The sequence below is a fragment of the Gouania willdenowi genome, chromosome 4, assembly GCF_900634775.1.
Source record: "Gouania willdenowi chromosome 4, fGouWil2.1, whole genome shotgun sequence".
Classification (NCBI taxonomy): Eukaryota; Metazoa; Chordata; class Actinopteri; order Blenniiformes; family Gobiesocidae; genus Gouania; species Gouania willdenowi.
This window is the reverse complement of record NC_041047.1, coordinates 27,933,781-27,959,522: the sequence shown is the minus strand read 5'-3', so window position 1 is coordinate 27,959,522 and position 25,742 is coordinate 27,933,781. Positions and strand designations below refer to the sequence as shown.

Sequence of the window (25,742 nt, the reverse complement as noted above, 5' to 3'; positions counted from 1 at the left end):
TCTCTCTCAAGTACCCCCTGTAGTGCCATCACATACCCCTATTGATGCACGTACCTAAGGGTACACGTACCCCCATTTGAGAAACACTGAAGTAGCCTATGTATAAAAACACTATTTCCCTTCTACATATGTGTTGGCGACAGGTGGTGAATGGATCCCATTAATACAGGATGAAATAGATTAATGAATGAGTATCAGATGTTATTAGACATTATATCATGATAGAAATGGCTTTCTAGATACTGACTTGCATTTCAGGTCAAGGCGATCGACCCTAAGTGGACGTCTGCTACTGTGAATGAACTGAGTTATAGTCCCTGTGATGTTATACATCACACCCGTAGCTGTCCATCACTGATGGTCAGGCTGGGTCAAATGTTCAAAGCAAATATCAAAGCAGAAGCCAAATAGGAGACATGGCGCCGGTGCATGAGGACACCTTTAGGCATGAAAGCCTCCCACAACTTCAGATCTGTAATTCTGTCACAGAACATGTCCTCTGCCTCATCTGGACCCTCACTGTGGCACACACTGAGATTTGCATTATGTTGTCCTTCTAAAGCTATTGAGTTGGGTCGGTCACCTTGATTTTATCTTTCTTAGGACAGTTCCTCAAATGAACTAAACAGCCACATAAAAGCTGGCAAAATGAGAAAAAGAGAGAGCGTGTGTGGGTCCGTGTGTGTTGAGTGATGAGATACGATGCCCACCAAACGCTAAAGCCTCCAGTGTTCTGTGCAGATAAGATTCATTAGATCGGTCGGTAAATGCAAGGCAGAGGCAAAGCAAGGCAGAGACACAGTTGGAGGGATTGAGCGTGGTGCTACTCCAGCATATGTTGACACAGATTTACAATGAGTTCCCCACTGCTTCACGCATTACAGTAACACACCATGTCAATAGCTCTCTGAGCATGAAAAGCCGCAATGCCAAAGATGTCTGGAAGCGATGCCCTTTCCCTGATAACCAAAATGTGCCTCATTAGTCAGGAAGTGGAAGAGAAGGTAGGACAGGATAGAGAAAAAAAACGTTTTAAACTTTCAATGCTCTTCTGTCTTATTAAATACCAAACCTTCTCAATCTCTATATCTTCCAAACCCTTTTCACGTTTTTCTTTTCTTTCTTTTATTTTTCTTTCTACTTCTTTTTGTCTCTCATTTGGTTTTTCTGCTTCTCTTTATCTCCTGGACGCCCTGCTGCAAACTCAGTATGACAGGATTTGGGCATTAGCTCAATCCCCCTATCTACTCCATCCACATGATTTCACACTGTTTCTATCACTCACATATTTGAGTCAGCTGCAGAAGGCTTGTAGCACTCAGAGTGTCTTCTACAAATATCCGGAGTGAGCTTTATTCCTCCTTAAGATCACAATGACATAATCAACCTGACAGACCTTTACAGTGGGAGTGATTGACCGGTTCACTGCATTGGGTTTCCACGGCCAAAAGTCAGAGGTGCACGTGGAGCTTCTTTTTAATATTATTATTTTTTTGGATTGTATATTAGGTCATTCAGTATCTTTGAGGAATGAAATAATGACAAGTTTGATGAGAACTTAGCCTGGTGTGTCATGGGACACCACTAGGGTTGGGCATCGTTTGGATTTTATCGATTCTGATTCCGATTCTCAGTTTCGATTCATGTTCTAAAAATCCTTTACACAGGCCATTTTTATTAATTAGTTTATACAGTTTAACTTGGCTGCTGTACTGTTTTTAGGGTATTCAATTACAAAGGTCCCCAACTGTAACTGTAAAACTGAAACTTGCTGAAATAACACTACAAGTTGGCAGCAGTCTAAAAAACAAAGAGCTGCATGTAGATGTACTGTACATGAAACAAAATAAAAACAAACTCAAACCCTGGAGCAGTCATGTGACAAATCAATCAACAGTTTTTAGGAATGAGGAAGATCATTATTATTTTGACAACTAGGTCCTGCGCGACAGTCGCTCAAAGTTTAAAAATTTTTCTCCCCCGACCGGCACTGTCAGAAATTAAAATTTGAGAGAATTTGAGACTGCCTCAGTTGTCTGTCATTGTTTTATTTGATTCTTATGTTATCCTGTCATTTTAATGTAATGTAAATGTATTTCTGTTCAGTGTGTTGTAACTTTGCTGCCTGTTGGCCAGGACTCCCTTGAAAAAGAGGTTTTTAATCTCAATGGGATTTATTTCCTGGTTAAATAAAGGTGAAATAAAATTTAAAAAAATAAAATTAAAGCGTTTACATTCTTGAATAAGCCTACATTCTGCACAGGGGTGTGAAAAAAAATCAATTTCACAATATATCATGATTTTTTTTTAAATTTTATTATTATTTTTAAATATTTAATCAATATTTTTGTGTATTTGTGCAATATTTCAGTGGTTACAGTGCTTTCAATGTGTTTCAATGGTTTCTTGATACACTTGATTTAATGATGGCAGTGTGTAATACCTGCAATGTTTATGTATGCACACATTATATTTTCATATAATCTGTTCAGATCAGTGTTTAAACTGATACAAGAGGATAATTTGTTTTTTCTTATTTTTGTGCATTGTCAGTAACTCAGGTTGATTTATCCTTAATGTTCTCACTTACAGTTGTTGCAATGCCATAATTATGTTGTCATGGTTACTTTGAGACTTCTACACAGTAGTTTCAGTGAAAAGAAACTTGTTGCACTTTATTTTATGACAGCAGTGTGTAACACTGTATTTTCTTTTTTTCAGTGAAAAAGTCCAAAAACGCTAATAATGTGTGATAAATAGGATGTTTTGAAGCAAATAGTTTTGACTTAATTTGTCCTCTGAATGATCAATATCTTCTGATGAACATATACAGCAACCAGATTTTTCATCTCTACGTTTAATTTTGATATTAAGTATTGCAATATCGCGATTTTATCGCATTATGACCCACATATCGCGATACGTATCATATTGCAACGTCCTTGCCAATGCTCACCCCTAATTCTGCGTGAACTCATCCTTTAGTAAGTCTGTAAGTTGATCATTGAAACGCGTGTAAAAGCGGAGCTGTCTGTGATACGTGCTGTAAACATATGGCCAGAGAAGACGTGATCAACCCTCTCTCTCCCCTGTCAGTTGCAGACACACACACACACACACACACACACACACACACAATCTGTTCCCTGGTCGTCATGTCACTGGAGTGATGTGATGGAGTCAACAAAAAGCGCCACTATGTTAAAGCGACTCATCACGGGCGATTGAAGTGACTGCAGTCGCTACAGGTGCGTTCGGTGTGAACGCACCTTTAAACAAACCCCACGTAAACAAACCGTGCATGCTGGATGGAGTAATACAAACTGCAAAAACAAACGAAAAGTGATCGAAATTCAAACATCTTCGTAACGGTTCTGGTACCAGACTTTAGGAAACGGTTCCTATTTGGAACCGGTTTTCGGTGCCCAACCCTAGACACCACAGATGATGATGTTTTGATGCGTGACATTCACACTGATGAAATCTTGATGAGAGCCGAGTTGTGCTGCCTGCGTTATGAGGGCTGTCGCAGTCAGACAGCTGGCCGACCACTTCAACCAGCATAGCTGTGGTAATAGAGAGGGTTGGAAAGGCTTTTGGGAAGCATTTGGTCAGATGGACTTCAGGGTGTTTCTGGGAGGCGGTTAATGTTTTGGGAGAAGACATAAACAGGGACTTGGATGGCAATAGACAACAGAAGGCCTAATGGTCCTAATCAGATAGATTGTAGTGGTGCAAGTCGAAATGTTTGTAAGTTTAGTTGTAATTGGTGTATTGCAAGCAGCATTCAGTGTAACAGATGGATATAAACTGTTTTCTACCAAAAGAAGCGACTCAGCCTTTGTTATAAAGTAACACACTGCCATACATAACAAAACAGCCAAAACCTGTGCCTTTTTTAGCAAGAAAACAGTGCAAAAGCCTTTCACAGAACGCGCCGCTAATCTGTATTTTATTGTCATAAACTACTACAAAGGCCACTCTGTTATTTAAAACTGATACAGTGGTTTGTTGTACAACTTTTCATACCTGCAAATCGGATAACGACTCGCTGAGGTCTGCAGGTGGCTGTCAGTCTATGTCAGTGCCTCCAGCTCTAAATCCTGTTGGTTCTGATAGGAATCCCAAAGCTTATATTGGCCGCCATCTCCTCAGCACTGACTTCTTATCAGGACCGCCACACTGCTGCCGCCAGCACATTTTCACATATGGCTAAATTAGAAATCACTTGCACAAACATTCTCCCACATGCATTCAAGCTCACACGGACAGCACAAATACAGCACGGTCGGTGCAGTAATTACACAGAGACCCACTGCGCGTCGTGCACTCCTAATGCATGTTTTAACTACAGCTTCCATCACAGGAGACCCTATATTTAAAAACCTTTTAGCCCAATAAAGTCCAGTGTATCAAATAAGAGACATGTATTTAAGACTTCAACAGCATCAGTGTTAACAACCAAATCTTTCTTTAAAATGTTCATCTTTTTTTTACCTTCTTATCCAGTTAGACAGTTAATACCAAAGCACAGAACTGGCCCTATTGTCTTGGTGTCTTTTTTTCACATGGGTTTAGATTAAAAAAATAGTGTTTGCATCCTACTTTACAGGAGTACAATATAATTTTAAGTTTTCTACCTCAATTTTCATTATAACACCAGAAAATTAAAAGAGTTCATTATTTCTTGGCAGCCCAGAACCAAATGGTCCATGGCCAAGATGGTTGGGAAGCTCTGCTTTAAATTGAATTTTGTTATCTTCCTTTTTTAACACATGATTGTGTTCAGGATTTATTTCTACAGGTGATTTTGTTTCTTCCTAGAGTCCTAACTTATATTTATTGTTATTTTCATTCTCTGAATAAACCCTAGCTGAGCTCTATGTTAAGATAAGATGCTCTGCAATGTTAAGCAGAGCATCTTATCTACCTCCAACTTAGCAAGCTAAGGTTTTATGTGTAGAGCCCGACTGCGTTGGAAACAATTCGAGAAGATGTGTTTGGCAGTTTGTGCATGGTTCAAAAAAAAAAATTAAAAAAAAAATTAAAATAAAATATATATATGTATATATATATAATTTTATTTTTTTCTACTTTACAAGTGTCAGTAGGCTCCACTTCTGTGTCCACAGCAACTAAATCTATTAGTTTATTCCTGACATTTTGGTTTCATGGGTCTTATTTAGAAAAGATTACAAATAAACAAGGAAAGTTATCCTATTCATTAGAAATGAATTGATAAAAGAGCCAAATAACATAATAATATAATCATTTATTTGATGTTTTCTTTACATTTTGATCATATAATGTAAATGTATGTCTACAGTTGAAAAAAACAACCTATTTTTTAACTGACTAGTAAAACTACAATTTGAATATTAAATGCATGTAAGTACCCTTGGTTGGAAAAGATCTGTGCTAATATCAGCTTCTTAGCTTCTTCTTTTTTATCAGCTAAAATCAGATTTTTGGACACCTTCGCACCAAAACCAGCTTCCGATACCCAAACCTCACAGAAGTAAATGGGCTTGGTTAGTGAACTTTGGATTAACGTTGACTTGCCAAGTCAGAAATAATTATAACTTCCACAGAATGACTTTGCCTAGCCAGTAGCAAGTAGACAAACATTAATGTGGAGCCTTAACTAGTAAAGGTGGTGCTATGCCTTTGCCTACTGTTGTTGTTTTCTAGACACAGGCTGCTTTTGAAATCGCATACTAAAGTACTGCTCAAACTAAAGTACTATTTCTGATGTCAAAATTAGTATGTATCGTGCGTTCCAATTTGAAAGTATGGAAAAATTGAGTACACGATAATTACCCCAATGTATACTATACCGGAATTAGGTGTTTATGAAGTCAGTTTAAAGAGGATTCACTTTTATTCTGAATTAAAGGGTAATTAAAGCTATCATGTAAACATGGCCATTGTAACATTTGTTTAAAGCATTCATGCCAGTACCTACATCTGTACTTAAACATGCTTCGTCAGGTTAGATCATGGGGAGTTTTTGTAGGCAGTGATGATGTTTGTGCGTCATAAGCAGACCTTTTTTTCCAAAGACCTTAAACATAGATCTGAGATACGACCACACATACGCAGGTAGGAAATCTTCCTCAGGCTCCACATTGCTGAAGCAGCAAACCGTTATTACACATGACATGACAGAGAAAACATACTTTGTAACGAGAGCATTTGTAGACATGTCGTGAAGTAAAATGTACATTATTTGTTTTTCAAATGGAGTGACATGTACATAATAAGTATGGCCAAAAATGATACCAAAGTAAAGTACAGATACTTAAAAATTGTACTTAAGTAGATTTACTCCAGTACTATCCACCACTGCCTGGAGGTATACTTTCCTTTTCTCGCGTACGTCGAAACAAAGAAATAATCATAATGAAAAAGAGAAAATAAAATTCATTTTGTATTACACTGCTGATTCCTGCTATGCTGTTAATTTGTAATGGACTGTTAAAATACTTCATTACCAAGCTGGAGCAAGCCCTTTCAAACGTGATCCTAATTTGAATTTTTATGCTGATGAGCAGTAACTGCGATTACAACGGAGCACCTTATAGCTGTAAATCTTCACACTGTGCTCAGTACAGATTTATTAGCAGAAGCTAGGGCACCCGGACAGTCACCACTCAGCACTCCCTTAGATCAATAATTGAACAATATTAATTATATCAACTAAGAGGAATCCAGTCATGAGAGGGCTGTTTATGCTCCTGTTAGCCAGCGCTTCAGCAATATGAGCTTTGATGGCCCACTAATGCGTATTAATGATCCCAGGACAAACATTACTCTATATTAAACCTGAATAAACGCCTGAAGACATCACACATATTGTATGGCCATTAGACCTATTTTATGGCCACACTGTAAGTAAGTGTTGTTGAACAACTGTCATTAAAGAATGGCTTCCTGCAGAGAAGCTGTATTAGAAATTAGTTCATGTTCACTAAAGTATTATTAGGAAGGTTTCGTTTTCTATTTTTTTGTGGCTTAGATATGTAAAAAAAAAAAAAAAAAAAAAAAAAAACAGTGTGTGATTAATATGTTGCTAAACCTCATTAAGAGTGAGACTGCATTTGGTTTCTTCCTGCTAAACTCAACTAGGTCCTAATGTCATTACTGTGGTGTATGACAGTGATTTTCATTTAGAGGAACGTGCACTCCTAGGGGGTGCGCAAACATATGTGGAAAAAACTTCCCAAGTGACACATTTCGCATTGTTTTAAAAAAGGTATTGGCACTCAACAGTTTCTCCATCCCATTACTGACAGAGCCATGCAAGATACAGTCAAAATATCCAAAACATCAGATTTAAATTAGGGCTGGGAATCGGTAAAAAATTAATCGTGATCAAAAAATGCCAGCAATTAATCGCAGTTTATTGCATTGTCAGCTTCTAATAAACACGCAAAAAAGGTTTATTAACCAAATATTAGCATAGAAAGTACATGACTCTGAAGTGTAACAAAAAAGTAACTTACATACAACATTGTTGTGCAACATTGTACTATTCTATAATGTAAACGATGAACAGAAAATTAGAACCTCAGCTATAAAGCTGTAACCTGGCAAGAGCCAGACTGATGTGTAGCCCTCTCTCTAACTCAAGTTCTCCACATCGATCTGGGTCCTTTCGGAACCAGGGAGGGACATGAACAGAATGCTAGAAGCTGATTGGGCGAAGCGCATCTCCACCATGATTTGTTTTAGCCAATCACACAGCTACGGCTGCTATGGCTACAACAACAACAAGGCTCCGCTGGTGAAAACATACGTCTTTTCTGTCCAAAAACTGTACAAAGCACCTCTCGCTGTTTCTCTTTCCAAAAGGAAATGCTGGATTCTTCTAAAACTAAGTTTATAGCAGCTTCCACTCGTTCATCCTCCTGCGTCGACATCTTTCTATTTTGATTCGGAGCTGTGCTAATAGAGGTAGCCCAGCTAGTTCCTCTCCCCGAAACTGCATGCGCCACTTTTGCTTTGATGCTTCTGCCTTCGTTAATTCCGGGTATCTCGCCCTAAACCACAACACTGCACAAGATGGATTCTGGTGTTTGTGAACAACAGGAGAATCCATCTCGTAGGCAAGGTTAATAAAGCTCGCACAATTAGCTTATTTAAAACTGTGTACATTGTTTATATTAAGTAATTGTATTTCAAACAGTCATTTTTCACAGCAGCAGTAGAACATCAGTAACAATAATGCATTGGTTCCTATTAGTACAAAACCCTCTGCAAAAAAATAACCACCTGTCTTCTGGGGTTCTTAAAAAATTCTAAAACCTGTTAGTCTTGCACTTTAGACCTCTGAGAAAATCATCTGAGATGTATTAGATTTGTACATTAGTTTAGCAGCATTCAAATGTTGCACAAAATCTGCAGTTAGCTTATTTGTTCTGTCAGCTTTGCTCGTTTAACCAAACCTATTCCTCTTTCACATTGAACCAACTGCTGAGATACACCGTTTCTCTACATTAGCAGAGGGGAGAGAAGCCCTCTTTTTCTGAATCACATGTTCTGAGAGGGAGAACAGTCACTCACAGGGCACAGAGGTGGCAGGATCGGGTGCTAGTTCACCGTAGGAGTCCTTTCTCTTCAGCCACCACTGCAGAGTGCATTCATTCATCTCAAGTTTAGATTCTGACTTGTAACGGTTCAACATCATTTGGATGGTCTCCGCTACTTCGTCCTTGTCTGATTCAGACACTCCAGAGTTGTTTGCCGTTAGGGATGTCCCTATACAGCTTTTTCACTTCCGATACAATACCGATATTGCAGCCTTGAGTATTGGCCGATACCGATATCGATCCGATAAAATATCAGCATGAATCATATAAACTTTTATTACTTATTAAAGGCTTGATCAAGTGATGTTACTCAAACAATAGTCAACAATTCAAGTTCACTTCAGTATTTTTTTACTGTCAGTATATGATGGGAACAACTGAGGGCGGGGACAAAAACAACAAAAAGTTATCGGAGTGCTTATATCGGAGATTTTAGATGCAGTCCGATAAAAAAGTGGTGGTCAAATTAATTGATGTCAATTAATTTGAATGCGTTAATATGAAAAAATTAAGGCAAATTGTTAACCCGCTAATTTTCCCGGCCCTAATTTGAATATAAAATAGCTAAGTGGCAAGTATTCACTAGATTACTGAAGTCTATTAAAATAGAAGACACCTAGCATATTTCTCTTTTTTGTTGAGACATAGTTTAAATGCATTGAGTCCAAAAGAACCATCAGTCTTTAAGATTGATGAACAGAGAAAAAACAGTTGGCTTTGTGTATTCCGGTCCTACTCCACACTACATTATGTATTGTTGGCCTTGGGGTTTTTCTCCCTGACCCCCACATACAAAAAGCATGCACGTGCTAAGAGTCTCATTCAACCGACTTCAGGCCTAACAGGGCAAATGAGGCGGCTCAGTAAGAGCATATGAAACTATAGATTTAGCAAAGCCCTTCGAGCATCACAGCAGGTGGAGTGGGGACATGCTTGTGCGGGGAAAACCAAATCTACTTTGTTCCAGAGGAGGAAGTAATTTGACACAAAACTGGAAAAATTGTAAAGGTGTTGTAATATATAGAGCTCAACAGATTGTGTTGGGTTAACTCTTTTTTTAAAATTTATTTTTATTTATTTATTTTTTACTTTATAGTGATATTACAGTTTTTCTATTATTTTAACCTAACTTGACATGCTTCAAAAAAGGAAAATGTATTATAATTGATTCATTATTTAAATTGGTGAAGATTGTCTTCAATCCATCCATTTTCTGACCTGCTTGCTCTGTTTTTCATGGTTGCGGGGTTCTACTGGTACCTATCTCCAGTTCTCAATGGGCGTTAGGCAGGGGGTACACCCTGGACAGGGTGCCAGTCCATTGCAGGGCAACACTCAGACAACCACTCACATTCACTCCTTCGGGCAATTTAGAGGCTCCACTTAACCTATCAGTCATGTTTTTGGATTGTGGGAGGAAGCCAGAGGAAACCCACACAAGGAAAGGGAGAACATGCAAACTCCACACAGAAAGGACCCAAGTGTCCACCCCAGGGTTTAATATGTTTATCTTCTCCCTATAAAAAGATGCATCACCAATAATGAATTACGGAACTATACAGTCCCCTATAAAAAAGTAAACTGTTGTGGCTCATCTCTGTACTTCTTTGCAAAATCCAATCTGGCATTCCGATTTTTTTTTTGGCTGATGAGTGGTTTGCATATTGTAGTACGGCCTCTATATTTCTTTTCTGGAAGTCTTCTTCTATTGTGATACCTTCACCCCTGCCCTGTGGAGGTTGGCAGTGATGTCACTGTTGTCTTTGGGTGTTTCTTCACAGCTCTCACAATGTTTCTGTCATCAACTGCTGTTGATACCCTTGGTCGACCTGTTCGGTGTCTGTTGCTCAGCACACCAGTCGTTTCTTTCATTTTCAGGAGATTCCAAATCATTCTAATGGCTATGCCCAATGTTTGTGCAATAGCTCTGATTGATTTCCCTCTTCTCTCAGCTTCAAAATGGTTTGCTTTACTCCCATAGACAGCTCTCTGGTTTTCACGTTTGCTTAACAGAAAATGCAGTATCTGTCACATGTTCCAATACCTTTGCTCACTTGAAAAGTGGGTGGGTTCAAACAAAAGGTGCTTTGTCCTAAGTTGTTTAACACGTCTAGATGTAAATACCATGAAATAAAAGCTGGAATTCTGAACTTTTGTGTCATATTCATGTTTTGATCTGAAACCCAATTGTTTTAAGTACAGTATACAAAAAAAACAAAGGAATTGACCTTGCAGTTCCAATACTTTTGGAGGGGACTGTATGTATCACATCAGATTTGGAGTTTTATCACCAAATGTACCGTAAATATACTATCTATGTAGTTGGAGTAAAGAAGCTTTGACAACCCAGCTAGCAGACAGGCTTGGACCCAGGTGCACAGACACAGGTAGTTTAAGAGCAGGACTTATTTACACAGATGTGGATGTGCAGGGTTTACAGAACTCCAGTTGCTGAGACCAGTTGCATTCTGACAAGCACGGACGGTCATCGCACCAGGTAGAAAGAGCTCCCTTCTGCAAGCTGTGCGTCATGGGCCACAAACTAAAGTGTGCCCATCACACAAAGGGACACACTCGTAAAATATCCACACCCACACCCACAGACACACACACACACATTCAACCCTTCAAAACTCCCAACTCATCAACTATAAACACCACAAGTGAGCACACAAGCAACAGAATTGGAATTGATCAGTCGAGGCTTGTGTGAATAGAACAAAGAGTTTTCATTGTTGGTACATGTGTTGCATGTTGGTCACATAAATCTTTGCTATTTAGAAACAAGGGAACATATCATTTTTTAATCTTTGATTAACTTTGAGGTTTTTATTATAACAAAAGTCATTCTGCACACCATCCGGGATCCTGGTTTGATACAAAGTTTATGTCTGTACTCGAGGGTAGTGACAAATCAATTGGTAAACATGTGGCCTTGGGTTATAAAAATCATGAATAATTATAGAATCTAAATGGCTTTAGGCTTCAGTCCAGACAGGGCAACAACAAAAACAACGTTCTAACCAAATGCTGCATCATTAAAGCCTTTTTCTTTACCACTGCAGAAGAAATGTATCCCAGAGTTGCCCTACATTGATTAGCATGCATATAAGACAACTGTGCAATGTGTACTTAAATTCTGCTGGAATTACAAGATTGTCTCTGTGTTCAAGGAGAATTTAACAAACTGTGAGCCATCAGCATTAACGGTTCACGACCACAATGCATTGCTCTTGGGCAAATAAATAGACCATTAAGCTGGCATGTTAAAGACTGAACAGTAACTAGCATTAGAGAGAGCTGCCTCCCACACACAGGCACCCTGTGGAGATAGCTGAGATCATAGCAAGCCGCAGCTACACAGTTGGCCTCCTGCACCATGCAATGGAACAGAAACTGGCAGGATTTAGGCATTTTCTCTGTCCGTTTGACATGGCAAAAGCAAATTTAAAAAGCATATTTGTATTAAGTTATCTCGAAATTTGTCTTGCAGATGTTTTTTTCTTCTTGTTCTTTATTCTGAGGTGTTTCTGTCTCTGAGGTTGCTTTCAACATGTGTGCGATAGAGTTGCGCTTGATTCTCTAATCTATCCGTACATGCTGTGGAGCAGAGCACCGCATGGCTTTGCATTAGCATAATGTAGGCTGACTTTACTCTTGTTGCAAAACAAAAAAAGAAGGACAGGGAAATGTCGAAGAGACAATGTGCTGCAAACCTTAACCTTCACAAACGTGAAATGCTCCCTGTTTTCCTACAAAGACTTACAGTAGCTGGTGGGAGTTATTGTTTATGATTGGTAAATTTATGCAATAAGCTTTGAGAAGGTTATTCAGTTTTTCAAGGTGAAAACTGATACATTTACCACTTAATGAATCAAGCGTGAGCCTTTCACCCATATATCAGCATGCTATTAAGACATTTTAAAATCCCATTATGGTATTTCTCCTTGAACATGTCATGCTTTTATTGGACGGCTCTGTCTTTAAATCTGACCTTTTCAGCCGTGCTCTGGAACTGAGCTGAAACAAAAAGCAACAAGACAGGACGATGGTTGAAGATATAGATATGGAGCTGTGAAAATGTCAGTCCTCTGTTGTTTTCGTTGATTACACTAAGATACATACTAGTGGTAAAGGATTTAATGCTTTGGTTTGGATTTATTTATAGTTCAATAGTAACCAAAGGTCGTTTACCATAACTAGATTATTCATTTACCATTTTCCCACAGATCTTAACATTAGTGTAGGAAGATTTCAAATGATTTTTGACCTGACAACGACCTGTTGAAATTGTACTAGAAACTGTATATCAGTGTTTGGAAACAAGCACTGTGTATAGAATGTCTACAAAAGTGGGATAAGAAACTGAAATTGTCCATTATCTGGAGTCTGAAAGAATTTTTCTGGTTAAACAAAAACCTCCACAAAGCACCAAATATTATCTTTGCCAGATATTGGCAGTTATCTGGATCAGTGATCCTGATCATGGTACCATACATTTTGAAGGCTTGGAAGAAATGTCTATCCCCATTATTACTCATGCAGTAGGTCCAAATGTATGAATACCCTACTTTTTTCAAAAAATTGTGATGAAATATGCAATCCGTATTTGATCCGGATAAAACTCAGTTGAATAATTGAGTAGCAAACCCGACATAACTGATCACAAATGTCATAAAGATTGGTCATTACGAACCAAGATGTGATTCATTTTAACTTTGCCATTAACAAGTGAGATGGACTCAAACTGAACCAGAATCAGTACCTTGATCCAGATCCCAATCAAACATTTTACAGAATCTTTCTATTTTTGGTTAAAATTTGGTCAAAAAACTGTTTTAAAACTTTTGATGTAATGCTGCTTTCAGACAAACAAACAAATGAACAAATGCTGGTGAAAACATTAGCTCCTTAGCAGAGGTAAAAAAATAAATAAATAAAAGTGTGAAACCAGGCAATCAAAAGCGTGACAGGAAGTATGATGATAAAAGTATCTAATCCAGGAGATGCCATTCTTATTGGGTCCAGTGGATGAGAAGGAGCCCCCTAACCAGAGAATTATTCCCATCCAAGTGCTCTTCACAGCCCAAAGGCCTGGATCAATATACAGACATTGATTTTTTTTTTTTTTTTTTTTCTCTCACCCTGTGGCTGGATTCACTTTTATTAGGTGTTCTTGGGATCTCTCACTTAGACACTCATATGCACCCTTTCAACTTCGTCATGCATCTGCCAATAAAAACAATATAAACCTGTCCAAATACACTGACTGGCACATGTGTAATTTTTGATGTGTGAAGAAGACCTCACATTGTTCTGTCTGGAGACTCCACAAACACAACAGAGACATGATGGTGTTTTAGTCACCTCTTTGATCAAGAGCACAGAACAGCCATTAGCACGATGGGAGGACACCCACACCACTGCTTTGTGGCGTATTATGGTAATGAAGACAATCAGGGTCACCCGTGCTAATCTCTATTTCTTTTTTTCTTCTCTGTCCAGATGACTCGCCCTATCCAGGTGAAACCGGCTGACAGCGAGAGTCGTGGAGGTAGTTGTCTTCTTTTCTCTATCATATGTTCATGCCCGACTTCTCTTTTCCCTAATTTGGGGGGATTTGTCTCATCTTCATCCTCTGGTATAATTTTTGTTTCCACATTTTTATTTCACATTTCCAAGTATTTTCACTGATACAGGCCATGTTTAATACATACAGTAGTTAAGCTATAACCCACAGAAGACACCTTTTTTCTAACAGCATGGCTGTCTTTGCTGAATAATCTTTCATATTTTAAATTCACATTCTTCAGTATTTGCTTTAATATATTCATGGCATACATGGCAGTGATCAGGTATGCTATTCCCCATATCCTTTTTCTTGTTCCTGACTCCAAGTACATTATTTTTGCCCTGTAAATTAGATAGTGATTACGCCGAATACCACTACCGTGACCCCTCAAAGGCCCAGTTAGAGCCCATGTCTGCTTGATCTACATGTATTAGAAATGCAGAAAATAATGATGGAAAGGGAAAAGGGAGCAGGAGTGTATGGAGCAGGCCAAACTATCAATACGTTTGCAGGGCTCCTGCCAAGGCCCCTCATTACGCGACCCTAATTCTGTCGTCTTTGAGCTCTTCCTGTTTTTTGGAGGCTTTCATTTACTCAGAGCGTATCTGCATATATGTTAATAGGATGAGGAGGCATCCTTCAAGTCATTGGCAGACACAATGAACCTTGCTGTTATGTTTCATTGTGCGCCTCATGTATCACCAAGTGCCTTTTTTGTTATTTAAAGGAGGGATGTTTTTTTCTGAGCCTCTCATCCTGGTCCAAAGAGGAATTTGGAAAATAGAGAAAAGACAAATGCAAACAGATTGCATACAGCTGCTTTCTTTCTTTCTTTCTTTCTTTCTTTCTTTCTTTCTTTCTTTCTTTCTTTCTTTCTTTCTTTCTTTCTTTCTTTCTTTCTTTCTTTTTTCTTTCTTTCTTTCTTTTTTTCAGAAGTGTCAAGTATTGGTGAGACAAGCCAAAGGGTCTTGTGCCGCCGAGATTGATGTCCCCTATAGCGCCATTGATTTTGCCATTGTGGTGCTGTGAGTCCACATTAACAATGACACTCAGCTGTCTCTTTACTTGGTTGTGAGTGGCCAGTTTTAAAGCTCCCTGGACACTTTGGTCAGGATGGGGTCCTCTTATAGGGCAGCCATAGGGACCCCACTAAGGAACAAATGAGTGCTGGAGCAGATCCGAGAGTCGCACATCATCTTAAATGAACAGGTCAGAGTGTCGTCACAGGTGCAATCAAACACAGGCACGACTTTAACTGGTTGAGGGGTAGACGCCGGGAACGTGGCGATGGGGAGTTTGGACGGAGCTATGTCTAATTGTCGTTATTTAATCCCCTCTTCTCAATTTGTCTCTTATCTGTTTGCATAAATGATTTCTTTATTAATCTAAAGTTGATGATGTTGCTCTAATTTAGATCTCATTTTGCTGGTTTTGTTTTTACATGCACCACTTTTTGGAGGCTCTGCAATCCTATTTGCTGTAAGGCTGTAATTATTGCTCTTTTCAAATTAGCAAATTTAATTAGCAGTTTTTAGATCTTTGTTTTAGTGTTTTTCTTGAGTCATCAGCGTCCTGATGTGAAACTCAAAGAATCTAGCAGGTTATGATGCACAGGAGCAATAAAAGCAAAAACAAAAAACAAACAGAAAAAAAATGATTAGCCTCTCTTTGCTTTAGAGACAGTTTCACCAAGGACTCACTTCCCCCTCCTTTTCAGGGCCATACAGCTCACCCAATGGGGGGCATCTATTCCTTTGTGCCCATCACAAAACGCAGACACACTAATTAGTCCCTTAATCTCATTACAGCGAGGACAGTTCAGATCACCTGCACCTTGTTGCTGTCCATTAGGGAAAGACCTGTTAAAGCTGTTTTATGTCTGCTAGACCTTCAGTCCTCCTTGAGGATCCCTCAGATGTTATTAGGACCAGACAGACCCATAAGAGTTCAGTGTACAACCTTTGATTGTAAAACTGAAACTACCTCAGTCTTCACACAGCAGGACACATGCTCGTTTGATTACACTGAATGTTTTATGACTTTTGGACTTTTGGCTTTACATTTCTGGAGCTAAAATCTGCTAACAAATTAGGTTTCCACACAAGTTGTTCCTAAAGCGCCTAAATAAAGCTGAGTTTACACTATCTATACAGGTAAGGAACTATACATACAGTATATAGATTAAATGTGAATATCCATGGTAGAGTAAACCCATCTAAACACTCTGTCAGCATCTGCTGCTGCCTAACAAAGCCACATTGTGAAATGAATATTAATGGCCAATCACTTACCTAATCTAGCAGAACGCCCGCCGTAGCACACCGAGCCACCTGCACTTTGAATGTCTTCGTCACTAATGACGCAAAGCATTTTGAAGATGTTTCTGCTCCAGAGATGTTTAAGGAGGCTCGGCAAGGCGTCAGCGGGGACACGTCACTCCCATTTCCTTCTCACAGGTCTCTGATATGAAATAGATTGATTTTCCATCACATGTGGCATTGATGACTGGCACTGCAGCTGCTGCTGCTGCTGATATTTCATTTTTGAAAGGCTGTTCAGTGCCTCTATAGAGTACTTGGTGTCCTAACACAGGACATACCAGCTCTAACCACCCTGATTTAATCTCTGAACCTTTTTTTTTTTACAATCCCATCATATTAGCTCCTTTATGATTCATTTTACACTCAAAATAGTAATTGTTCACTTTTCGCTTGTGTTACATGGTTGGTACACTTGGTCGTCTTGCTGAATTCGTCGTGGAAGTTTTGAGCTAGGCAAACATTGCGAGGAGCAGGCTTGATGTCAGCTGGGACCTTGCTGGAGTTGCAGCAGGCCTGCTTGGCACAGATCGAGCTACAGCCCACTGAGGAAGCCTGGATTAGAAACAGGCTGGCATTTTCAAGGCAGGGCTTCCATCCACGCAAACGCCCACACACAGGGAGGACAAACAGGAGAACAGATACAGTACATACCCATGTGACTCTGACACAATCACTCACCATCTCTCGCTCGCCTTGCCTTCTCCCATCCTAAACACACACAATGCATGATAATAGAAATGTGTGTGCACAGGAAGGCAAACAACCTGTACATGTTACATATTCACAGTGTACACACTGGACAGCCTTGATGAGTGGTGTTTTGTGATAGGAGACAAACTGCGACATTTTTTACCCTGACTGGAGGAAAATGAAAACATTCTGTTCAGATCAGTGAGATTGGACAGGAGGAAACCAGAGCTTGATTCAGTAATATATAAGTAATATAGAATGAAAATGACAATTTGAGATTAGGGTTATGTGCGCTTGTGCTGTTCTGTGCTCATTTAGTAGTGATGAATGTATTTAAAAAATAACCAGAAAAAAATTACATTTTAAACATCAGTAGGCCTACTGTTTGTTCATCATATTTCAGGCCCTCATTTATCAACCTTATGTTAAAACAGGTGAACATTGAAGTGTACATTTGCCCCCCTGTGTGCGCTGCAAACACACAAAGTCACTGGAGAGACACACGGATATGACGTTTTCAGTGGCCTCAGTCTGTACGTCTTAGGCAGTAAATATCATATTAAAAGAAATTAATGATCGAAACGCTTAAAAAAAGTCTTAAAAATTACTAAATGTTGTCCCTTGTATGTGTTTATTATGCTGAATTCAACCAATTTCACCTTTAGTTCATCACATGACTGATTATTGTAGCACATTTGTAAAAGTTTAAGATACTCTTTACATTGAAAAGCATGAATGAGGTTCTAATTCCTCCGCACAGCAGTGATCCTGCTTGGACGGTAGGGTTATATGGTACCAAAAAAGTGGCATAAGTAACAATGTGGGCTTTTTAAAAAATTGATTTTAGTTTGTTCAATTTGTTTTAATAATCCATATAAAATCAATTATGAATGCATGTCTGCTTTTGTTCCAATGACAGCTGTGGTTTGTTTAAACGAAAATTATTATGCTATTTTTCACCCATCTCCATTTGTTCTAAGAACCCCAACAACATAGTATTTAAGGTTTATTCTCCCAAACTCACCTGTTTTCTAGGGTTTTAGCCCTCTGAACCATGACGCTTCTAAAAACAGGCTGTTTTGGGGCCTTCATGCGTATGCATGAGTGGGCGTGTCTGTCGACGCTGATTTCATGCCTCGTTCTTGTAGAGGGGGATCACCATCGCAATTTTTTTTTGCTATCTTCACACTCTTGTTTTTGTTTTCAGCCAAAAAACTGCACATTACAGTAAAACACATGGCCATTTAAGTGACTATTGTGGTTATGAGTCCGTCTCAGCTCTACGGTGTGTTTATCACAGCAGTCAGCTGTTTTAAACTCTCACCGGAGTGTGAGTGTTCCATTTAATATGATTGTCCACTGTTTGGTCCAACCGCTGCATTGCATTGGGTCACAAACACATCAGATTACATTGATACGAGGCGATGTAACGGCTACTAAATGTGGAACTGATTGTGAGTGCTTCGGATTATCTATATAATGGATAATCAATACACTGAAACATAAATATATTATCTGTGGCTAAAGGGACTAGTAGTTAAGGGAGCAGACTTGTAATCGTAGGCTCACTCGTTCGAATCTCCCTGGGATGTTGATCAGTCCCTTATATTAACCCTAACTGTTCCCCAGGCGCTACACCGTGGCTGCCCAAACTGTGGAATAACAAAGGGAGGGAGGAAACAAAACTTTTTCCACTTTGGCCCTCTGAATGAGGCTAAAAGAATGTATTCACTGTTGCAAAACCATTATAAAGTGAGTTTTTCATAATACTGCCCCTTTAATTATTATTTGCAGATCTAACTGTTGTGTGCGCTCACGTCAATATTGATAAATACCGAAGCTTGCGTGAATATGGTCAAATGCCTGTCGTACGCTCAAAACTAAACGTACAAACGGTTGATAAAAGACGGAAGGTGTCCTTATGCACAGTAATGAACCCACAGAAATGCCTTATTTAGCTCTGCTGATCCTGTTCTAGAAAGAAGAGAGTAAAGGAAGAAAGAGGTAGTTAGACAGAGATGAGTGGGTGGGAAAAAATGAATGGCATGGGTGAAGAGGTGAGCAAAAGAGAATTGGTTCTCAGGCAATGAAAGAAGGACATAAGGAGAGAGAAACAAAAACAGAAATAAACAAAGCGAACAGTGGATAAACCAGTGAGAGAGAAGGGATGCAGAGGTAAAGCAAAAAGCCAAACACTATATCTTCTTCCTTTGGAGAGCTGAAACTATAGATTACTGGTCACAATGTGCTTGGCTGAGCATAAACGGAGAGATCTTAAAAAAAAAAAACTCTAGAGCATGTTCAGTGGTTGTGAGGATCAGGGTGAGCTAATCCAATCTTAAGGCCAGCTCTGGGTCACACACTCCTCTAAATCCTCCCTAGTGCTGTTACACAAACAACACTGATCCAAGGGCCTTTGCCCAAAAACCAGTTCAGTCGGCTAACTCCAGCAAGTCGGCCCGAGATCTTCAAGTCACCTTGCCTGTTAGCTCCCACTGCTGTTCCAACATCGGCACCATGTTTGTTTTAAAGAGTCAGACTAGGTTGAATTAAGTTTATGGATGATAGACAAGGGGAAAGTTAGCAAGCGACAAGAATAAAGGAGGAGAGAAAGAGTGTCAGTGAAAAAATGACTGAGATCGAGAGATGATGAAAAAAAAATTCTATAGCAATGCGATTCGCTCCTGTGGGCCAAATTGTGCTGAGGCTGTTAAAGTTATGCAAAGTCAGTTTAAGAAGTAGATGTCAATAATTTACTGACACACAGAGAGGGTGGAGATCAATTAGTCTTATCTCAACTACTACTAGTGATAATACTAATGCAAAAGTTGTTGACAAAGCACAGAGACTGCATGGTGTAATGAATTTAGCTTGTTGAAAGAAGCAGTATCTCTGCAAACACAGTCTACCATACCACCTCATCTTTGGTAAACCAACATCTAAGCATTTCAATTCTAATAGCTTAGCTGAGCCAAACGGACTAGAAGTTTTACTTGAACATATTATCCAGGAAGTATCTGCAATTCTGAGCCCAATACTGAATCATGCAAAGTAAGTGTTTTCACGGTGTTAAATGTTGAAGGCACACCGCTGACTTTTTGACCTAAAGAGTTGACCCATATGAGTTATTTTAAATGATTCCTCAGGCCAATATACAGCGCTTGACATTATCAATGCTCCGAGCGGGGCTTCCCTCTTGAAATACCGACCATGTAAGTTTGGAGAGACGGACCGTCTTTGGCCAGGTCATGTGACCTAGAGAATGCCTGGAGAGCGTTTCACTTTACGGTAGTCACGTGACCACAGGCTCAGATATACATAGTTCCCACATCTCCCCAGCGGTGAACATCCAGAATTAAAAACATTCAGTTACACTGAATATAAAGAACAGGACTTGGGACCCGAACAAGAACTTCTACTACAACATCACTGACAACTACCGTTATTACTTTCAAGATCAATTCGACAGGACTATTCAAACAGACAATAAACTTTCTATCATACATTTCAATAGTAGGAGCTTATATTCAAACTTCAGCTAAATCAAACAATATGTAGGTCAGTTCAAACAACCATTCAGTGTTATTGCCATCTCTGAAACATGGATCAGCACTGAGAAGGGAGCTGACCTGGATGAATATGAGAGGGGAAGGCAGGTGGAGGGGTCACTATACTGTACTGTATATGTGGGTATAGACTATAACAGTTGAACTCTGTATTAAATTTTTTTTTAAAAAAGAATGTAATTGTAAGCTGCATTTATAGAACACCAAGTTCCAACTTGGACATCTTCAGGGATTGGTTTGAAGAAGCATTTACAGCATCATGTCATGTTAACATCAATCTACTGAACACAAATAATCACAAACCAGGAATAGAGTTTACCAATACAATGTAGAGTCTGAGTCTTTATCCTAAAATTCTAAGACCCATAATGTCTCACAGTGCCACATTAATAGATAATATATTTACAAACCTAATACACAATAAAACAGTAAGCGGATTGTTAATTAATGATATACAGTAAGTGACCATCTACCGGTTTTTGTAATATATGATGCTGCAGGAGAGAGAAACTGATTATGGAACAACAATTTAAAAGAGCGAGGACAGAAGAGACAATAAATATATTTAAAGAAGATCCCACAACTGGGAGTCAGTCAGTTTTAAGCGAAGACAATATTGACAAAGCCTATGAAACATTTTTAAATACCTTCAAATGATTATATGATAGAAACTGTCCAATAAAGAAATACACTAAAATAAATATGTATTTAGAAACCCCATGGATCACAAGAGGATTACAAAATGCCTGTAAAAAAAAAAAGAACACACTATAGAGAATTCATTAAATATAGACCTGAAGCAGCAGAGAACAAATACAAAAAATATAAAAATAATGTAACAACTATTTTACGAGCATCAACACAAGAATTCTATAGCACATTATTAGATAAGAATAAAAACAACATGAAAAGCATTTGGAACATATCGAGTATTGTCATTAGAAACAGCTCAAAACAAAGCACTTACCCTCAACATTTTACTAATAATGAAAAGAACGGTGATAATATTAATTATGTGGTTAATGACTTCAACAGGTATTTTGTAAATGTTGGACTGAATCTAGCAGAAAAAGTCAATAATCCTGGAGTAGATTATGGATGGAAAGAAACATTAATTAATAGGAATCCAAACCCAATGTTTCTCAATGCAGTGGAAAAGAGAGAAATAGTAGATATCGTAAATAATAAAATAATAAAAGCAAGACGTCACTTGACTGTGATGGTATTGATATGACAATAGTCAAATAGGTTATCGAAGAAATTGCTCATCCTCTTCCATACATCTGCAATCTGTCATTCCAATCATGTAAATTCCCAAAAGAAATGAAAACTGCGAAAGTCATCCCACTTTATAAAACTGGAGACAGACACCAATTCAATAACTACAGGCCCGTTTCCCTACTGCCACAATTTTTCCAAATTTTACAGAAGCTTTTCACTCATAGATTGACAAATTTATTGATAAACACAAACTGCTGTCTGAAAGCCAATATGGATTCAGATCACAAAGATCCACCTCAATCGCATTAATCGAATCAATAGAAAAAATCACCAGCTCCATAGATAAAAAGAAAAGGGCAGTATCTGTGTTCATAGACCTAAAAAAAAGGATTCGACACAATAAATCATGAAATTTTAATCAATAAACTGGAGCACCATGGTATCAGGGGTGTGGTTCTACAGTGGATGAAAAGTTATCTAAGCAACAGATAGCCGCAGTTTGTGAAAATAGAGGATTTTCAGTCTTCATGCTTGGACATTGTTTGTGGCGTCCCCCAGGGGTCTGTGTTGGGACCTAAACTATGTATTATTTTTACAAATGACATCTGTAAAATCTCTGAAATAATTACATTTGTTTTGTTTGCTGACAACACATACATTTTCTGTGCAGGGGAGAACTTAGAACAGCTCAGCAATGAAATCACAGCAGAATTAAGCAAATAAAAAAAAGTGGTTGGACATGAATACGCTATCGCTAAACGTAGATAAAACAAAATGTATGGTGTTTAGTAAGTATAAGGGGAAGACTGATATAAAAGTTATGATAGAGGGTGTAAAAGTCATAAAATTTAGACTTAATAATGATCTCAAATATGTTTAAAATGTTCAGTGTATTCTACTAATTTGTATAGTAATACACCCAAACTTGAATAATTGGTGGAGATTGTAATTAAATGATTTAAGTAGAAATGAAATATGGGTTGGAGTTTTCAAACAGCTGGTTAATTCATTGCGATTGACATATTGGGCACCCCTTGCCTTGGAACAACATTGTCAGAAACAAAACATAGCCTTTAAGGAATTTTCTTAGCTTAGAGGCATTTTCACATTTGAACATGCTCCTCAGAAGAAACTGGTACCTACATCAAGAGCTTTCGAACTGGCCTCACAATCTGTTGCCTGCAACTTTTTAAATATGAACACAATTATTTTTCACCTGAGCACACAGACACACACCCCATCCACTCGGTCCCCTGCTCGTTGTACTGCTCTCACAGTGTGAGCGAATCAGCAAAGGTTACTGTTGAACACAGAAAAGAAAGGTCAGAAATCATGTTTAGTTTTCCTGCGGCCAGGAGGTAATTCCAGCTAGCAGATTGTGTTCAGACGAGCAAGCAGGCAGGGCAAGCCAATGGTGGAGATGCACATAGTGAGGCAGGGATGGTTATGGACAAGGTTATCCAGTCATTTACTGCCTCTCAGCCCCTCCGCTGTCACCCTTAATAACACCCTCTCCCTTATCAACGCAACAATCACCTTGAGAAACAAACTTGTCTTCTTTGAGGGAGGGATGGAGATGGGCCCACGTTTACATGGGGTATGCTATTCTCATTACAGCAACTATTGCTCTTTGGGGACGAACATAGTGCAGATCAATTTAGTGCTGTATTCTTTTCACCCCATGATTCATTCTTTCTTTTCTTTTTACCGTCACCGTTCTTCTGATTTTTTTCCCCTTGTCGCCCTTTGCAACATGTACATGTGATGTATGAAAATAGATTTTTACAATTATGATTGACACATTTACTGTATTTGTGTCAATACAACAGAAACCAGGGCTGAGTGATGTATAAATAGAGAAAACGGCGACGGAAACTTCAACGACAGCCCATTTTTCAATGTCTATTTGATGCTAATATTTTGTTTTTCAGACGTCTCAGAGCTTAATTGCCATTTAACAGTAGATTAATTGTTCTTTATGTGCAATAATTATACTGATTAAGTCGTGCATTAATGTGAAGAGCTGTCTAAATAAACAACAGCAATCATTAGAATACATTGCTTTCGTTGTTATCTTATAGAAGATTCCTTGTCGGGTTTGAGCTCATGTTTTCACAACACATTTAGATGTATCCTCTAGTTACAGTGAAACCATTGTTAACAAGGCCCCCAGTGCAACCCCCCCCCCAAGGTGTATATAGTGTTGTAGCATAGACGTTGAAAATAACTTCTAGTCTCTGAAGTGTTTGTCTTTTTTAGAGCTTGTTTTTAATGTTATTTTTCATTTAATGTCTTAAGCCTTTGTGTGTGGCTGTGGTTAAGGAAAACAGCTTTTGCAGCACATTCTTTCACAGACTCTCATGCTGCTGACTGTGTTTAAAAGCAATTGCTGAACATTTGCAAAGAACTTACCAGGCCAAGGTCACGTCCTAAAACACGTGTGTCAAACTCATGGCCCATGGCCCAATCCAAACTTTTGGAGCATCCAATTTTGTCCTGCAGGAGAAAGTAAAAATTACAGCGAAAACATGAATCATTGAGTAAATAAAACTCAACAATATTTGCAGGGGCTTACTGTTTTTCCTGCCCTTATTTCACATGATTTCAGTAATTTTTAATGTAAAACTTTTGAAACAACAAAACTTTTTTTTTTTTTTCTTCAATTTTCCTCAAATTATTTATGTTTATTTCCCTTAATTAAATAGAAATTGGTCACAAAATCTAGGAAATTTAAAGTGAGGATCCTGTTGGGACTGATATCTGTCACTTTATGCCTGGATATTGTTGGTTTCTTACATATTTTGTATTTTATCAAATGTAGAAGCACTAGCGGAACAAATCAGAGATGGGCCGGTAGCGGGCCAAATGACCGGACCCTTTAAACTCAAATAATAAAGCTCATGATGACATTATTTTACAGCATACACATGCCTGCAACAGCGGGGCTTACACGCTTCGGCACCACGGAGAACGACTATCAGTCTGCCTCAGGGCAGCTGTGGCTACAATAGTAGCTTACCACCACTAAGTATGGAGTGAAAGAATAATTCTTTAATTCTGCAAAGCGCTTTGAGTGTCCGTGATGCATTATTATTATTATTATTATTATTATTATTATTATTATTATTATTATTATTATTATTATTATTATTATTATTATTATTATTATGTCATTTTGAAGTCTATCAAACAGACATGAAGAATAACAAAACAAGAGAACAACAAAAACATTAGGCTACAAATTCAAAGCAGTTCAGCACCATGGATAGAGACCACATCATTTTGACACCCACTTTAACCATTTTAACTCAGAGCCTTTATCAGTAGCTATAAAGTTTAGTAAAACTGGCACAGCGGCCCACATGTTCACAAATATGAAGTACTATAGACATGCTCACCACTATTTGAAGAGCATATAACGAGCCTTGCGCTCCGTGAACTCGTCCACGATGCTCTGTATGTCCATTTTCTTTGCTCTTTCATTCTCTATGGACAACATGGCAAGTCCACTCAGTCTCTCCTGTCCCACTGTGCTCCTCAACTGGTTTTTAATGAGTTTTAACCTGGAAAATGAGCAGGGCAACCGCTCAGTTCATTTACAAATTTTTATGGTCACTTAATGGATCCAGTCTGAGATAGCCCTCCGTCCTTACTCATGCACCATCACCTCAGCAGCGATTACGTTTACATGATGGCTTCTGAACAAACATAATGTGGTTATTTGGCAACTTTATGCTGTATATTTCTATCATAAACTGGCTGATTTTTACTTTATCTGGAA

At 38.6% G+C, this 25,742-nt stretch overlaps 1 protein-coding gene across 14 annotated transcripts in view; it reads left to right on the top strand.

The window, feature by feature from the left end:
• The window catches only part of celf5a (cugbp, Elav-like family member 5a), a 295,578-nt gene that overhangs the window by 145,910 nt on the left and 123,926 nt on the right, over nucleotides 1–25,742 (top strand). For 13 of the 14 annotated variants that reach the window (XM_028443423.1, XM_028443418.1, XM_028443410.1 and 10 more), the window contains exon 3: nucleotides 14,097–14,145. In XM_028443423.1, the coding sequence (XP_028299224.1) occupies nucleotides 14,097–14,145 (49 nt within the window). Of the gene's footprint in view, nucleotides 1–14,096; nucleotides 14,149–25,742 lie in introns of all 14 variants that reach the window. The other variant, XM_028443409.1, reaches the window with a different exon arrangement.